This window comes from Corvus kubaryi, unplaced genomic scaffold (assembly GCF_017639235.1).
Source record: "Corvus kubaryi isolate FWS band 111438036 unplaced genomic scaffold, C.kubaryi_AGA036_p1.0 37394, whole genome shotgun sequence".
NCBI lineage: Eukaryota > Metazoa > Chordata > Aves > Passeriformes > Corvidae > Corvus > Corvus kubaryi.
In genome coordinates this window covers 4602966-4621175 of record NW_024581133.1, presented here as the reverse complement: position 1 = coordinate 4621175, position 18210 = coordinate 4602966, and the positions used below count along the sequence as shown (strand labels likewise).

The 18210-nt window shown below is 43.7% G+C and overlaps 1 protein-coding gene across 6 annotated transcripts in view; it reads left to right on the top strand.

Annotated features, from left to right (window-relative positions):
- Positions 1-17626, top strand: part of ARNT2 (aryl hydrocarbon receptor nuclear translocator 2) — a 99005-nt gene extending 81379 nt beyond the window's left edge. For 5 of the 6 annotated variants that reach the window (XM_042039233.1, XM_042039234.1, XM_042039229.1 and 2 more), the window contains 5 exons: positions 2139-2238; positions 4826-4964; positions 7800-7965; positions 10510-10646; positions 13047-17626. In XM_042039233.1, coding sequence (XP_041895167.1) covers positions 2139-2238; positions 4826-4964; positions 7800-7965; positions 10510-10646; positions 13047-13145 — 641 coding nt within the window. In that variant the 3' untranslated portion in view covers positions 13146-17626. The remainder of the gene's footprint in view (positions 1-2138; positions 2239-4825; positions 4965-7799; positions 7966-10509; positions 10647-13046) is intronic. The other variant, XM_042039230.1, reaches the window with a different exon arrangement.
- Positions 17627-18210: the final 584 nt, after the last annotated feature.

Here is an 18210-nt window from a genome sequence, read left to right as displayed (position 1 = left end):
ATGCTGAGTAGGAATACAGCTGGGAGAGATGTGGGCCGGATTCAGAGGTATTCAGGGTAAAGAGCATTCAGGGTAACTCAGGAAGGAGAATTAGCTGCTTGCTATTAGTATAGCTGTTCCCTTTGTCTTGGCCTCATCCTGTGGCACAGACCCTGGTAGCTGCCATGGCAACTCTGCTGCACTTGAGGAATTCCAGTTCATTTGGGGCACTCTCAATTTCTCTGGTGAGTTGTTGTCAAATATCTAAAGCACCCACAGGATTTTGGCTCAGTCTCTTCCAACCCTGAGAGTTTGGTGTCCCTGCAAAGGGTGGCCTTAGAAAATGGGACATCTCATGCAAGAATGACATTACTGCAGAAAAAGGCAGATTCATCTGTCCTTCTCAGAGCTATCCCAACCCATTCTCAGTTCTTCCTACTATACATACAACCTTCTCTAGGTTTGTGCCCATTTCTCCCTGTTGTTTTTTTTTTAATACAAGAGCACAGTTTTGCAGCCCAGCCTTGGTTTCTGTGCTGGCCAGTAGGTAGCCAGGGAGGAATTTCTACAAATTTCTGCATTACAAAGGACAAGCAATGACAGCTTGCATCAGTGGCATCCACAAGCCCTCCCCGAGGCTCCTCTGAGGGAATTTGAGGTGACTTTTTTCTTTTGGGAGGCAGGCTTAGATTCTTGTTAGGAACATAATGTAAGAACAACTTAGGTAACAGAGAAGAGCTGGTGTGTGTTGGAGGCCTTTGGTGAGTCACGCTCAGGAGGTCTCTAAAAGCTAGGGAAAGCTAAAAAAATTTTAAACACCTAAAAAATACTTCTGTTACATATGAGTTGAGTGGGCCTTTTGTCCAAGAGAGCATCTTGTGAAATGAGTGGGAATCTGAAAAGAGCAAAGGGGAAAATGAGGAGGCAGACTTGATTTCTAGGCCTGTCAGGTACATAGCAACACATGGTTGCAAAACCATCAGTGAGTTGCAGGGTGTTTTGCACTTGGAGGGGAGATGGAGAAAGTGAATAAAGGGTGATGTAAATTATTTTAAGAAAACTAATAGTGAGATTTCCCTGGGCTTTGGAATAATCCAGTGCCAGAAAATTAAATTAAGGTGCTGTTCACCCAATCTTGTTTCATTCAATCAGAGATTGATCTCCAGTTGCCACATTAAGGGTAGACTATAAAAGTTAATGCCATTTCTTTGTGCATGTTACTCACTTTGTCTTCCACCCCTCTGGGGTGCTTCCATCCTGTTTCATGGCTCCCCATCCTATTTCATGGCTCCCCCAAGCCACAAAAGGACAGCACATTCCACGAGAGACTTGTGTTTTGCCTTGCCACAGCTCAGGTATGCAGGTCTTGTGACACTCAGAGGCAGAGTGCCTCCAGCCACCTGTGGGGCTGCGATGCAGGTGGGGCTGCAGGTTGTCACCCCGAGATGAGCAGGCAGTGCCACCAGGCTGCCAGGGAGCTGGGTGCTGCTTGGGCTGTCCCGAGGGAAGCAGATCAGCAGCTGGTTAGGAGAGAGCTCTTGGACACCCTTCCTTGGGTTCTCTAACCCAGTGGGGTGTCAGTCTGTGGTAACAGCAGTGGGGCTGGAGGGCTTTTCCTGGTGCCAGAAATGTGCCCTCACCTGAGCCACGGAGGTGCACGTGCATCACACCTTTCTCAGACCAGGCTTGTTTCATGTGCCATCCCTCCATCCCCCTGGGCAGACCCTCACGCCTTTCTTCCAGAAAAGCTTTGTTGCCCTTTCCACTCTGTGGCTGGGGGCCATGCACCACTCACTCCCCACTCTGGCCAGAGTTGTGCTCTGTCCAGTTAGGAGCAGCTTCCAGCAGGTCTGGGCTGTGTGGCCAGAGGGCACAAGCAGCACAGCGTTCCATGCAAACAATGGCATTAACGAGGCACAGCCTGTGAGGAGGGTATAGAGGAGACACAAACCAGCTGTGCCTCTGGTTTCACACTGAATTGTCATACAGCCCTTTTGTGTCATTGCTAATGTGTTCCACAGGGCTTCTTCATGGAGCTTGAAGAAGGAAAGAAAACTTCCTGCTGCATATATACACTGCAATTGTCTTTAAATAATTCTTCCTTCAGTATCTCCTCCCCTAAATAAATTCTTTTTCTGTAATTTGTTTTTCTCTTGTAGCAGATAAAAAAATGATGGCCTCTGCATCCACAGCTGGAAACCAGCAGCTTTACTCACAGGGAAGCCCATTTCAGCCAGGACACTCAGGAAAGACTTTCAGGTATTTAGTCCAGATCCTGAATGTATCAGTTTCTGTCTGAGAGTGGGGGACTGTCCCCCTTCAGTGTGGTGGAAACAAAACCAACCCAAGGTGCAAGAGCTTTCTTTGCATGAATGAATTTTACTCTGTGTACACTTCACTGCTGCAGGTATCTTATCACTTACTCTGGGCTTACAAGCTGAGATGATTTGGGTATCTCTCTTAAAAATATTGTCTGGTAAGTAGGTATTTCTTGCTGTGATAATGTAATTGGAAAAAAGCTAAGAAGCATCAACAAATCCTGAAGGGAAATAACTCTTGAGAGGTGACAGGGTCAGAGATCTGAGGAACATTCAGCCAACCTAGGAAGGTGCAAAGATTTGCTTTGCACTCACAGCTGTCACTGCTCCTGCAGGCTGCCTTGAAGGGCATTGATGTGGGTACCTCATCAAAGGGAACAGAGGGATGCTGCATCCATAGTCCTGGGTGAGGACTGGGACAGAGGCATGAATGCTTTTCTAAGGCAGCTTCCAAATACACATAAGGTGGTGGTCTGGCATGTTCCAAGGCTTTTTTGAATTACTGTAAGTGTGTGTCACTACCTACCAGCTGGCAGTACAGGTTTGCCTAATCTGAAGTTTGTCTTTGTTTCTGGTCGCTTCTGGAGAGTGTGATAACAGCAACTGTACTTACCTTAGTGCCTTGTGATACCACCACTGTCTTACTGGAGTTTCATTCTCCTGTTCAGACCAGCCAAGGCTGTGAAAGTGAGGGAACAGCCATTCAGAGCCTCTCAGTTCCAGGAACTGGAAAACATTGGCAAACACTGACTTTGTTTAAACCAATGTGCTCTTAGAGTTGTAATTGCTAATAATCTCAGTGGGGAGAAGTAAGATCCATGTGAGTGTGTTTTGTCAAATTAGAGCCAAGTATAACTTGGGGAGATGACAGTAAATTAAAATGTCTTTTAATTGGCTGTTGTGTACTACTGGGTGGCTGACTTGCCATCGTGGGGTTTGGTGTGTGTTCTGTTCGTTTCCTGTGTTAATTCCTGATGTTTAACTATAGCTTTTTTCCTAGTGCTATTCTGTTACATCAAGTAATGGCTTGCATTTCTGCCAGCACTTCCACTCTCAATGAACTGGCCCCTTTGAATAATCTCCAGCCTGGCCCGTGCAGTCACTGAGCCTGGGTAGTCTCTAGGCACTATTCTGCAGAATCCTGCTCTCAAAGTTCGTGTTCCACATACAGTCCAAGCTCCTTAGATGATGGGACATGCCAGTCCAGCTGAGAAGATGTTGGCAGTAGGGCCAGCCCTCCCCTGCAGCTGCTGTGTGCTCCAGCCAGATTTAGATGGACTTTCTGGTCTACGTTTCCCTCTTTGGAGACTCTGTGATAGTAAAAAAAATAAAAATAAAATAAATTTTTAAAAAATTAGAAAAACTCTGCAAAGAATTTCTAAACATACACTTTGCTTTTAGGCAGCTTAAGAAATCCAGAATAACAACTCCAATATTCAAATGCCTGCCACGTTTTGCTTACACTCTGGGAGGGATTCTGTCAGCCTTCTCCGAGGATTCAGATTCCTGCTTTCTCTCTGTTCAGCCTTGTTTACTTCCTTTCCCCAATCTGCTCTCTTCTTTCTGTGTAAGATTGTGAAAATAAACAATAGGGAAGGGATTGGAGAAAGGAACAAGCTGTTTCAGTGGATGCACAAAAGTGGTTTTGTGTACTGTCTTCATTTTTATTCATCTATATATGACATGTAAAAAGTATGGTTTTATGTATAAAAGTACAGTCACAATGTGTGGTTTTGTAGATTCTGTTGCTCAAGACTTCCATGAGAATAAAATAGTGATGTGGAGCTGTTCCTTCATAAATTTTTTCTTATAATTAGGAATTTCTGGGTATTTCTCTCTAGTGAAATTCAGTAATTAGGAAACAGTTAACATATAAAAAAGTTCCTTAAAAACATTATTTTTTTATTATTATTAGTGTTTTAAAGTTACTACATGAGTTTAACTTCCTGTCTTGATTATTCTTTTGCCTGGGTATATAACTGCCTGTCCTTCTTTAGCATCAGTTGGTGAAAAAAGGAATTAAAAGCCCTTCTTTTTAATATGTAGCACATACTTCATTTCCCAGGCAGGAAACAAATAAGGAAGTGCTTATAAGTATCATCTTTTGTGCCCATCTTCATTTAAAATGGCATTTAAGCAAATGCTTAAATACTGTTGACTTTAGGCACAAATTTATGATGAAGTACCTGCTCAAATACTCTCTGCAAGCAGGATTTTTAATGCATTAAATGTTAAACTGGTGTGGGGCTAAGTGTGCATGCACTGCGTGTGAGACTTTTTATTCTTAGAAGCCCTTTCGAAGAGATTACTGAAGTCTAAATCAAAGTAATTTTGCCTGCTGTGTCTATTAGAACTGACATTTTAGAATGCCAATATGTTTCGTAGTTTTGTGATGGTTTTCAGTCATTTTTTCATCAGGATAGAGCGAATAATTCGTTTTTATGTATCGTCGCTATTTCTGTATCTGGGGTTTGTGCCTTGAGAATACGCCCTACGAATGAGGCTCTGTCTGTGTTCTGAACCCTTAGTTCCTCTGTGGTGCACGTGCCTGGTGTCAACGACATCCAGTCTTCCTCCTCAACAGGCCAGAACCTGACACAGATATCCCGGCAGCTCAACCAGAGCCAGGTGGCCTGGACAGGAAATCGCCCACCATTTCCAGGACAGGTACTGGTTTCAAGTGCTTTATTTTCATGGTCGTTAAAGATTTGCACTTTCTGTGCTTTTTACAGAAGTGTTCGTAAACCCATTTATAATGTCAGTGTAATTAATTTGTGGTTGGGGTGGAGCTGGTCTCTCGCTTCTGTTCCTTGGCGGGGTGAGCAGCTGCCCCACGTGCAGCCACATTTGGTTTGGGATGGTGTTCACTGAGGTGGCAGCTGCTGCACTGACCCAAACCCCAGTGCAAGGTCTTGTCCTGCATTTGTTTTATGTGTGCACTGGATGAAGGAAAAAAGGACAAATCTTCTGCTTTAGTATTAAGCCTGTGAATTAAATCTTTCTTGGAGCAGCACCTTGCACCCAGCAATGTTACCCACTGTTATCAGGGTGGGCAGAAGGGGCACGTACAAATCCAGGCATGGATTCAGAGCAGAGGCTGCTCAGCCTGTTGCCCCTCTGTTAGCACTGCCCAGTGTAGCTCACACTGTTGTGTGCTGGAGGAAACAGCACGTACCTCCATCAGATGCGCTGTGCTTGTCAGTGTTAGCCCAGAAATCATTTCTTGTTCTGTGTAGCAGTTTAAAAAATGCTCTGAAACGCTATTAAAAGACAAATAATATGAAATAATCAAGCTTGATCTTAATAATGCTGCTCTTAGTCACTCCTGAGTTCCCATTGTTTGGCAGGCCAGAATGGCATATTGGGGTGGTCACTAAATAATGTTTCAGTAACTGAAGTGTTTCCACATTAATCACTGATTATTCCCAGCCCTCAGTGTGTCATGGTTATCTGTCACACCTGGTTAATCAAATCCAGTCATAACATTAACTGGTTTCTTTAAATCATATGGAAGGTGCTGAAAATGACTAAAACAAATTACTCATCCCTCTTACTGCACAAATTCTGTCCAAGTCAACTGAGTTTGTATATGAGTGTAAGGAAATTGGAATTCATTCATCCATCTTAAATAAAGTAAAATAGAGTTAGGCCTTGCAGAAGTGACATGCAGAGCACCCACTGCCATTGTGGAAACCTTCAGAAATGTACAATTTCTTAGCTTGGAACTGAAGATTTAATAGCATCTTCCACGTTATATGCCTATTGGGATCTGTTTTCCTCCCCCAGCTCCCCTGCATTTGCCCAAAAATCGTGGAGTCGTTAAGTTTGGAAAAGACCTTTATGATCACCCAGTCCAACCATTAACCCACTGCTGCCAATTCCACCACTAACCCACGTCCCCACGTGCCACATCTGCACATCCTTTAAACACCTCCAGGGATGGTGACTCAATCTCTTCCCTGGGCAGCCTCTTCCTGTTCTTGACAACCCTTTTGGTGAAGGAATTTTTCCTGCTGAAAAATGATGGGAAGTGGCTCACTGAGCACTTCTGCCAGCTCCCTCAGTGCCCTTGGGTGGACCCTGCCCAACCCCATGCACTTGTGTGTGTCTGAGTGTGTGGATACAAAAATGCTGCTAGCAAGGATTTTCTTGCTATTTTCTAAGTCCATGAGAGACTTTTCTCTCTCACAGAAGAGGTAGCAGAGTTATGTAAACGACCAAACACCTGCAGCCTTGAAAAGTCTTGTTTATGGTACAGTAGAAAAATATTTTGACAATGGATGTTTTAGGATTTTGGCCAATCACCCCCAAGGGGTGGCTGATCCTTTGTCCAATTAGATTATGAAGAAAAAAGTCTATAAAAGAGTTTGTAAAATAATTAAATAAATCAATCTTGCTGCACAGTTCCTGCCTGCTGGATCTTCTCTCCTCCTCCCTACAGCTGTGGGACACGGTGATATACCCTAGGGCCCAGGCCTGTGGTAATAGGAGTGGTGTAGCAGGTCACTGACCTTTTCCCCTTGGATTGTGGGGGCTTCGTTCTATCCCTCTCTTCCAGGGAAAACCAGCTTCATTTGCATGCACTGATTGCCAGTAACAGTGCACATCATTACAGGCATCCAGAGGTGTAATCACTTTTAATTTCTGTTTGTGGGATTGGTTAGTGAGTTTTTCTTGGGACTGCTGGACTTACTCATAATGTGGGAAATGGTTTATAAGCAGATTCTGTCTGTGCATTAGCACATGACTTGGGATGGAACACTTCACTCCCTTTAGTCTCAAGCTGTACATGTCTCAAAGCAGCCTCTGCAGTGTTTCATCATTTGTATAACATTCTGGAAGATCCTGTGACAGAGCCATTATGTAGGTGAAATGACAGCAAGCTGGATTTTAGTACCTTTGAATTAACTCAGCTGCCCAATTAAAGCAATGTTAGACTGTTTCTTCTCTTCTACCAGGACTTGGTGATTCACCCTTCCAGGCCTTTTGCAAAGCAAAATAACTGCTGCCTGTATTTCATAGGCAGGAAGAGAAAGCAGCTCATTAGTTTTGAAACTTCTTTGGCCATTTAGTCCCAAGCACTGGATACTCTGGTCATGTAAGACCTGCATGTGTCCTGCAAGACATTCAGGTAACTGATTTTACTGTGGCACTGCAAAATCAATACACCTGGAAAATAAGGATGAATTCTTCATACCTGTTCTGTTTGAGATTAATCCTCATAACAGTGGTGAAGGAAATCCTGGTGTTCCAAATACCTCTGATAGAGTACATGTGAGCTAATCAGCAGGAGAGCTGTAAATGTTGGTTTATAGTCTGTTGTATTCCTTCTGCAGCAGTAAGCTGCCTTGGACAGAAATGAAATATGGCTGAGAGAGGAAAAACGTGCCTGCTGGCATCCACAGAGTTTATTTAGTCTTTGCTTTATGTTGTAAAAGGTGATTCTGCTGTGCTGTTCCTCAACAATAAAACTTTTTCCTTCTTTTACCCTTTACTCTGCAGCAAATTCCATCTCAGTCTGGCAAGGCTCAGTCGTCTCCCTTTGGCATTGGAACAAGTCACACCTACCCAGCTGATCCATCATCCTACAGCCCCCTGTCCAGCCCAGCCACCTCTTCTCCAAGTGGGAATGCCTACTCCAGCTTAGCAAACCGAAGTGCAGGCTTTGGTAAGTTTTAAATGGTGTGACACAGAAATGCTCATAAAAACGAAACTCTTCAGCATTAACTCCATTAAAAATCCTCCAGCAGGTTCTTTTGGTGGGTCGGGTGGGAAACCCAGGTAGTGAAAGGGTTTTGCTTTCTGCTGCTGAGTAGAGAGGACAGAGCTGACCTGTTCCCTCCACGCTGCATCTCCCCCACATCCAGTACACTTCAGAATATTGTGTCATTTTGTGGTATGAGGGAATTTTTTTATGTTTTCCCAGTAAATGGTGTCCTGAAAGATTCAGAAGTTGCTCGTATCACTAGTAACCATCCTCCCAAATTGTGGTCAGCTTCTTCAATTTCTTTCTACTTCTCAGGATAACACTTAAAAGGCACAAATTTGCATTTTTTTCGGGTTTTGTCTTCTTTTTCATGGTGATGTCCTCTTGCACAGAGATTGCGTGTTGGTGTTTGGCTGGAAACGGGATTTATTTTGTACCCCCACTGCTACTAACCTATTCAGAGTAGGTGCCAGATTTTGAAATGGTTTTCTTTTCCTATTATGTGCTAATTTAGTGGCTTTCAGACCGTGACCCAGTAGGTGACCCCTTGGTAAGTTTTCTGCACTCCACCAGAATAGTAATATTCGAGAGCAAAAAATTTAATGGATTCCATGAAAAATGTCACTGGCTGATAATAATGTGCAATTCCAAAAAGCACAGGTAGCAGTGTGCTAATGTGTGGTGTTTCCTCCTGTCCCTGGGGAGCAGATCTGGCACAAACCTGTTGCAGATGGGCCCTGCTGGTGCCTAGAAAAAGGGCATTGAGATGGAATTCTTCCCACACAGCTTATTCCTGCCTCCATTTCCATTTGCACCAGGCATTGTACATTTGTTTATGAGACAGCCTTGTATTTCAGGCTTTAGCTACTTGGCAAGAACCCTTTCACTTAATGAGAAACATCTCCTGACCTACATCAGTTTGGGTGCTATTAATAACACAGCCCTCACGGAGACGAATGGCTTCGACTGCCGGCTGGCAGGAGCTGTTCTGCTGAAAAGAAGCATCATTTGTTTCCCTCAGTTAATTTCAAAGTGTTTTTCTGAGGGGGAAAAAAATCCAAAACAAACTTGCAGCTTTCTTTTATGGCGTAGCTTAGATGAATTGTATTTTGGCCCTTAAAATGTCTGCAGGGTTTTTGAGTCAGCTGAATTACTGGTTGTGGTAATGTCAGTAAGGGAAGAACTGTAGTCATCTACTTCGGATGTGATAGAAGTGCATCACTGCAGCCTGTTTACTTTCCTGTAAAACCTTCCCTTTATCAGTTTTGCATGGCTTTGCTGGTACCCAGAGGGATGGGGTTGAACACGTGTGGCTGTATTTTCTGAAGTCGGGACTGTGAGTAGTGGCTGATTTGACGTGATTGAGTCTGGCTATCAAAGACTTGTGTGGCACAGCACAGGTGTGGAAGCTCGGCACAGGAAATTTGGCACCCTTGGCAGAGGATGCTGGTGATCAGGAAGGAACCAGAGATACACAGCTTGATCCTCTGCTGTGAGAGGGAAACAGGCAAAAATAGCTGGAGCAGTTATAGAGAAAAAAACATGAAGAAGAAAGAGGAGGAAATGTTTGGAAGAAAAGCATGAGCCTGGTGGCAAGCTTTCTAAAATGCTAATTCTTAGAAGGAGATACTGTAACTAATGAATGGAAAATGGTCCAAAAATACTGTAATTCAGTGGCAGTCTGTAGAAATGCAAGGTAAAATGAGTCCACCTTAAGTGTAATCTGTTACTGTGTACTCATGAAAAATGTATGTGTAATAGGTAACCAAATTAATGTGTGGCAACATGGTTTTTTTCTGGTAGACTACTTAGAAGAAATTAATCTCCTGGAAATCATCACTTTAAGTGTATTTACAATAAAGCCTTGCTATTCTTGTTACTCTGTCAAATGTAAATGGCCTCAGACTTCTAAGAAAGTATCACCATACTGACAAGATAATAATTTGCTATGAAATGCATATTAAATAAATCACTTTGCAGCTGTATCATTGGAGGACAAGACAGTCCAGCCATGCCTGTATTTAATCAGTGAGGCTGTTGTCTGTTGATCATAGTGTTTCTACATCTGCTTAAAAAAATCCTGGATCTGCTTACATGCTTTTTAGATGAGTAGCAAACTATGCACCCACTGCTCTGCAAGAATTCAGTTTTTTGAAGAGAAAGAGCATTCAGATGGTGAAGTTTGGTTTTTAAGTGAAATGAAAAAACACTCCTTATTATTGATTAAAAAACAACAGGGAGATGCTTGAAAATTGTCTTCCAGTGCCTGGCTTACCGTGTCACTGTGTGTTTTGCTCTGGGCAGTTCATGGCTGTGCAGCCATGGCCCTGAGCTTTGCTCTGGGGCTGAAATGCCCTCCAGCTTCCTCCTCATAGGGCTGGTGTCACTCAGGGCCTTTCTCCAAGGCTCCTTTGCAAATCCAGGCACTGATGGATGCCGCACCAAAGCTGGCAGATGTTTCGGAGGAGCTGCTCTCTGACTTCTGCCCTTTCCTTCCCCATGCAGCTGAAGGTGGCCAGAGCAGTGGGCAGTTCCAGGGGAGACCTTCTGAAGTGTGGTCCCAGTGGCAGAGCCAGCACCACAACCAGCAGAGCGGCGACCAGCACTCGCACCCGCAGCCCAGCCAGACCGAGGTGTTCCAGGTGAGGAGCGCTCAGCGAGCCCAGAGTCCCTCTGAGAGCCCTTCAGTTCTGAGAGAAGAGCCGTGGCCCTCAAGGATCAGGGTGCAGCAGGGCCTGGAGCACTTCCCTGCTGCTGTCTGCTGCCATAGGCCTGCACTGCTCTTAGCTGCCCTTAGCTACTGACGTGGCTTGGGTTTCTGCCACACAGCAGCATCTTTGCTGATGTAAAACACTGTTTTCCCTTCTCTTTGCACCCTGTACTTAGGGCTTGCATCTTTTGCAGAGAACCCGTGAAGTATTCCCAAGTGAAGTGTCTTTTTCATTCTGGTGCTGGCCTCTGACTTCTCAGGTTCAATTAGGTATCAATGTCATTCTCTTTGACAGTTCATGCAGGAAAGGAGTCTGATACTGCTTAGCAGATAGTGACCAATAATTTTTTAAGGTTAAACCCAGTCAGATATCAGATAGGTGGTAAACAGTCGTCTTCATCTACCTAATTAGGTATAATTCTGAGCCTTGACTACACATAGTGAAGTCCTATATAGAGTAGGCTTTCAGAAGTTGGCTAATAACATACTTGTCCTTGCCTAACTGGTTTTTAAATTAGATGAAGAAGACAGTTTACAAGAATACAATGCAGATAAATGCAGGAAAGACAGTTCAAGCCCCAAGCAAGGTTTAGAAGTGGGGCATCTCCTTATCTTTCGGAAAGTAAATTCACCTGCAAGATTGGGCTCGTGTGCAGCTGCTCGCAGGAACGCTGCAGAAGAGATGTGAGCATGGGAATACTCCTGTGTGCATGAACCAATGCTTCCACACAAGATCAAACAACAGCACTTCATCTGGAATAACTGCCTGTCTGCGTGCTCTAAGCCATGGCCCAGGCAGGATTGGTGGATTGGTCTGTTGCATCTCTTTGTGTTAGCAAAGTTTAGTTGCTATCCAAGAGGATATGCAGGGTAATTCCAGTGGCGCTGAGGACAGCATGGTTTGATGGCCAGCAGAGACATGGGGCTCCAGGCAGTGTCTTGCTTGTTTCTTAACAAACTTCTCATGGAGTTAGTGGAAAGGAGGACCGTGGGATAAAAGGAGAACTGGGCTCATCTGCAGAGCTCTTGGAGGCGAACGTGCATTTGGAGGGAAGTAGGATAATAGCTGGATGTGATAAGAAACTTGGATGAGTTTAAAGGCCTCCAAGAAGTTGCTTGGATTGTTTGTGCCCAAAGCCAGCCGTGGGTTAGCTGGGCTTAAGGAGAGAGGCAGACTCAAGAGGAGACCTTGCTGAATCTGTGCCTGAGGAGACTTTGCCACAGAGGCCCCAGCAGCAGAAATGCCTTCAGAGATGGAAATGTAGACAGGAGGGAGCAGCTACAGCTTCCCTTTGGCTGTGAGGGAATGTGGGAAAACATGAAATAAATGCAAGTTTTGGTCAGAAAATGAAGGTTGACCCTGGCAGCTCAGACTCTGCCAGTTGTGTTCACCGTCTCTCTCACCACGTTGACAGGGATGCTGTGAAGACTTCAGATGGATTTTGATCAGTCTTTATTTTGGGGGAACTTCACAGTATGCAGCAGCTCTTGGTTGTTCTTTCACAAAGCAGATCCTGTGAGCTTTCTTACTTGTTCTTTTGGTTTTGTTTTATTGTAAGGATAATGAGCCATCCCTGACAAGACTTGGCTTTGTGGTAAGAGCTTATTATTGTAAGGACTGACAGGAAAAGCAAGTGTAAACTCGGGTTTTCTCAGCAAGGGATATCTTTTCCCTGTGGCTTCAGTCTCCAGCTGAGAGGAAAGGTTGAGTGTTTTTTGAAGGCTCCTGCAGAGACCTCACTTGGCTCAAGACCCTTGAGAGCAATTACCACGAAATCCCATTTCTCCTGAGTTCCTGCTATTTCCTCTGCCTCTGTACATTCATGAAGGCTGCTTGGGCACCTTGTTAGCTGGGGTGGATGTCCAGTGTTGGGTGTTCCACAGAGCAGCATTCACCTAGAGAGTGCTGGTGAGGAGATGAGACCTTGCCCAAGGCTATCCTGACACAGCTGGAGCTCCAGTGTGTGAGATGTTGTGTACTCCCCATGCAGTGAAACCAGAGAGTTTGCTTCTCTCCGTACGTAGCTGCCCATTCCAAGGGGAGCTGTTTCATTCTGGGAGGAGTAGGAGGCAGCTCAAATATATTTTATTCAGAGGAGCAATCCAAAACTTCTGTCCTGCTTAAGTCCCACCTCTTGTTCAAAAACACTGCAGCAAAACAGAAGTAGCACATAAACCTTAGCCCAGCCCCCTGCACAGGTCTGGTTTTCACCTTACTTATCTAAACTTGGCCTTTTCTGGTTTTACACTGAAAAGATGAACAGGAAACAGTTTGTGTCTGGATAATGTGTTGGCAAGTGACACTTCACTTTGATTTTTCCTTATCGTGCAGGACATGCTGCCGATGCCGGGGGATCCCACACAGGGTACTGGCAATTACAACATTGAAGATTTTGCTGACCTGGGCATGTTTCCACCATTTTCCGAGTAGCTTGCGAAGCAGAAATGGAAGTTCTTCTTCTCCAAGGCCATTTCAGTGTAATTTTGGCGCTGCTTTTTCTGTGTTGCATTTCTATAGAAGCTACTAAACCAGAAGACACATTTCTCATGTTTCAGATAGTGGTGTAGGGCTTGCTCTCTCCTCCTTGGGGTGCATCAGTGCCGACAGAGGAGCTCCAGCACTTGGTAGTGTTCATTGACAGCTGCATTATTTTTTTTTTATTTTATTGTCATCTACCTCAGAGATAAAAATTTTGCTTGTTTTTAAAAAAAAAAAAATCTCTGAGTCTCAAATATTTGAATGTGAATGATACATAATATTTCCTTTGAATGGTAATTTTTCAATAGATAACGAAGTAACAAAGACTAACAGAGAAAAGGTAAGCTCATGTCTCGTTACAGTGCCTACCGCTCAATTTCGATGCCTTGCTTTAAGCTTAAGTTTCTGAAAGCAGACACAATATTCTGTTTTCTTCGATTCTTGTAGGTTTTAGGTCACTTTAAATGTTGAGATTAAGCAACATAATGTAGGCCTCTCTCACCAGAAGATTCAGCTCTGCCTTTTCTAACTTAAACTTGAATGTGTGTACATTTTGGTACTTTATGTATATCTTGTGCTGTATGAAGTGATTTCCTGTACTGGTTTCTTTTGCCTTTACAAAGGGTCCATTCTGGAGTGTACTGAAAAGGTTGATGATGTATGTGAAGGATTTGAATATCGTGGAAGTCTCCATCACTTCACATAGGTGTTCTTACTTTTAATTCAGGTGGTTCTCTATTCAGAACAAACATTTACTTACATAAGCTATTAGTCTGGTTTTGCACTGAATTGAGGCCTATAACCTTGTACATTTCTCACTGGCTGCTTTAACTATTATTGTTCTTGCTTTCCCAAAAATATTGCCTCTTAAAAAATGACTGTAAACACATCGAGATTGCATTTTCTATAATAGCTGCATTTCCTTTCTGTGAAGTACTTTTTTATACTGTGAAACCTCACATTTTAACAGTGCAGGGTGGTGGCCTGTTACTAGGAAATCATTCAAGCTCATTTGCTGCAAGCAATGAGAAGGTTTTGTAGTGTGTAATTTTTTTAGAGTGAGTTGGTAATAGATATTGATTGGACTGTTGTCCACTGCATACACAGTGATAACTTGAATTTTTGCTTGGATTCCCAAGCAAATGCTTCTGTTAAACCCTGTTAACCCTATTCCGTTAAATATGGGATTTTCAGCTTACCAAGTTTGTTGAGGACTCTTGGCTGCTCTGAATGCCGTATGCTTTTCCAGAGAGGTAAGTTAATCACCTTCCTCTTGGGCAAGTCACCTGCCTTATGTCTTCATCAGAGATGTGGTAGGAATCTTTTTGTTCACTATTTCATATGCATGGTGACTTTACAGAGGCTGGATTGTAAGGATTTTATCTTGATCATGTCTTCTGGGATGGGAGGAGAAAGAATTGCTCACGGTGCCCCGAGTTCCTGCATGCAGGTTGTTCATAACCTTGAGGTTGGGTGGTGGTAGCCAGCCTCTGCAGAGGAGGAGTGGGCAGCTTGCCTCAGCTTTTGGACATTCAGGGGCCATCACGGACCTTGAAAGAGCAGCCCCAGGGCGTAGCCCCCATCCAGAAGATCTCAGTGTGTGCGGCGATTCTTAGGCTTCACAGGATTAAGCTCTGCCTTCTCATAGCCCCTCTCTGGGGTGTCTCTGAGGAGGGGGGACATGGTGCATATCACCACAGTCCATATTTTTGGGATAATGTGCTGGAGAGCAGGCAGGCCCTGCCCCCACAGCCCGTTCTGGCCATGCAGGTTTCAGGCGATCGTGGCCCAGGGACATGGCTGGCACAGGTGGGGCTGTGCCCATCTGACACTGCTGTCCCAGCCTTCTCCCAGATCAGCATGCAGTGTTCAGTAGCCAGGAAGAGTCCTTACTATTTCTCTCACTAAATCTGGGACCAATCTCTTACCCTATGTGCAAGTGGGGCTAGGGAGTCTTTTTTTTTAGGACAGTTTTGTATATTTCTAGATGAAGTACTGGAGAGGCCTCAGATCTCCTGGTCTGCACTTGCCTCACCAAATCACACTGAGAACAACAAAAATCCTCCTATCTCTTCTCCCCCAGAGATCAGGAAAATACCATCTTAGGTGAGCAAGCCATGTGCTTATGCACTCTTCTTTTAAATACATGGATGTTTACTCTCTTGGAGCCATCTCCCTTTCCCCTCACGCTGCTCAAATGAGTGACTGCTCATGGAATTGGATAGGCAAAGCTCTGCTGCTTCAGAGTAAAATTCACTGGTGTCTGTAAGATGTGCCTGGATGCTGCACCAGTGAGTGAGGTGCTCAGTGTCTGTGCAGGGTTTTGAAACGGGCTGATTGTGAGGGAGGGAGCAGTAGGTGAGCAGTTTGTCTCTGCACAGAAGATGGTTGACATGATAAATGTCAGTTCTTCTGAAATTTTTATAAATTTCTCCGTAAAGTGAGTAATGAATTCAGTGAAAAAGTGCTGTTCGTCTGTTTTATTTTATCCAACAAACTGCTCTAAGTATATTTATAGTTTATTTTGCTTCCTGAATTCAATTTAAAAATAAGGTTTTTAAAGTAATTTTCTTTCTCCTGACATCAGCAATGATAACTTCCTCAGCGTGTCGTGGGTTTTATACTACTGGAGAAGGCTTCCCGTGTACAGATTTTGCTTGTGCAGTTAGAAGTGCACTGTTAGAAGAATTTTAAGCACATCTCTCTTCTTCTTGTTGTTTTTTTGAAGTCAGTACGCCTGAGGGATCAGAGCATGGACTCCTTCTCACCTTGTGGACTCCTCCTGCCTTTCTGGTTGGGAAAGGCTATGGCTGCTCTGTTAAGGGCAGTGTGGATAGTGCCAGGTTTGGGTTTTCCCTGTCAGCCCTTACCATCCCCCGTTTCTGTTGTGCCATCCCGAGCCAGCGCTTTATTCTCGCCATTTCCACCCTTCCCCTGCTCCTCTCCCATTCCTGGCCAGCCATCTCTCCCACCCTGGGTGGGAGGCGTTGGGCTGCCATTGCAGAGCCAGCGAGGAGGGAGCAATCAGTGAGTCTGGCAACTTTGTGCTTCTGAGCAAGCAAACGCTGCGGGTGAGGCTTTGCTCGTGCTGCGGGGCGCCGTGCGCTGCCCTGGCCGTGTCCGCGCCTGCTGCTCCCAGACAGCTGCTCCAGGTCCTGTGGCTGACAGAGCTGTGTAGCCTTGGCTGTGCTGTATCTCGTGTTTGGTTACTAAAGCGACTTAACTTATCCTATAGCTGCAGTTATAAGGTGCATTGGGAATGCTGATGTTTTTATTACGTGCTGTCAGTGTAGCTTTGTTGGCACTTTGGCTTCCAATTTCCAGAATTTCATAGGTGGTGGATTTCTGATTTCTTTCGTGGTTTTTTTTTTTTTCTAAGCTGGAAATAAAGCTGTGGTTTCTGATCGAACTGTTGCAAAGACGGTGTTTCTTGAAACTGAGTCTTTTGGGTTTTAAACTAATGGAGCAAGAAACTGCAAATAGTGATGGTCTGGGTGAGTTATTTCAAGGAGCAGACATGTAGACTGAGACAATTTTAGATACTAAAATATTTCTGTTCATTTATTCAGACAAGCAATCCAAGACTCCATCACATTACTTGTACAAGTGCTACTGGCAGTACCTACAGTGATGCTTTAACCAGATAGTTCCATTTGTAGCTTTGTTGCCTTTTCTTTTCTTTTGAAGTACAGTATGAAACTGTAAATACTTCTTGCAGAACTGCCTTTTTAACTCTTAATTACTTCTGGCACAGTGTTAAATAGTGTTGGATTTACCCAATTGCTATGACATATATTTTTATACATAGGTGTACTCTTTTTTCGAGAATAATACAGCCATTTTGTCATTAATGCCTTATTGGTGTCATACTGCTGTTGCTCTTTGTTTGCAAGGTATCGAGTGGACTAATTTCTAGTTCAGATATTTTCACTTTTCCTGGCAGTGCTCAAGTTTGGCTTCAGGTGATCTTTGCCAGAGCCCCATTTTTCACAGTTGTTAACTGTGAGAAGAAGAGAATGTGGGCTTGGGCTTGTTGCTGTTAATGGAGCAAAGAAAAGGTGATGGCATCTAATTGTCTTTAAAAGGTCAGTCTTTTCCTACTCTAAACCAGAGTGCATTTCATGATATTGATGACTGTGGGCACTGATTACTTTGTGTAGATTAATGGTCTTTAAAAAAAAAAAGGGAGAGGGAACAAAAAAAAAAAAAAAAACAACTCCAAAAATGGGCTTCTGTCATTGTTAGGCACTTGGCTACGTATCTGTTTAAACTCTTCATATTGATGTGAAATTGTGCTGTGGATAAAGTGTATTTTGTACTTCTGAATGTTCTATATTTATGACTAACAAGTACAGAATCAGTTGTGTGTATGTATAACTAATAACTGCCTTTTTAAATTTCATTAAAATAAAAATGTCATGAGATGTTGTTAATTCCTGTCTTTCTGTAAATAAGTAAAATATGCTGTTGGGAATTGTCAAGTAAGAAATAACCCTGAATTATAAGATTAATGCCAAAAATCAGAAGATGAGGCATTGATCTTTGTCTTTGAAATCTCCTCCAGTGCTGTGTGGTTGGGGACAGGATGTTCCCTTTCATCCCTTGTAAAGGCTGTCCAGAGGGAGCAGGAGAAGAATGATGGTTTGAGAGCTCAACTTTTAAAAGTGTTCCAGAAAAACATTAATTAACAGCCTGTTCTACTGATGATGCTGAGGTGTGTGAATTGGTGTCTGTATTGTAGAGGGTTTCATTAGAACACAATTGGTTTAGAGTTAATTCATGGTCTGGGGCAGTATTTATTCACTCCCTGGGGTGCTATCACAGTGGTTTCCTTGTCCACCTTTTGGTCTCATTGTTCAAAGTTAGAAATACTTGTATCCTTGCCACAAACATTCTGCTGACCTTTTTAGATTGCCTATGTAAGGCACATTTGCCTTTCACTGTGGATCTGCATTGCATTTATGTTGTTATTTCTTTGTCAACTTGATACTTTGTGAGCGGGATTTACCTTGCTCAT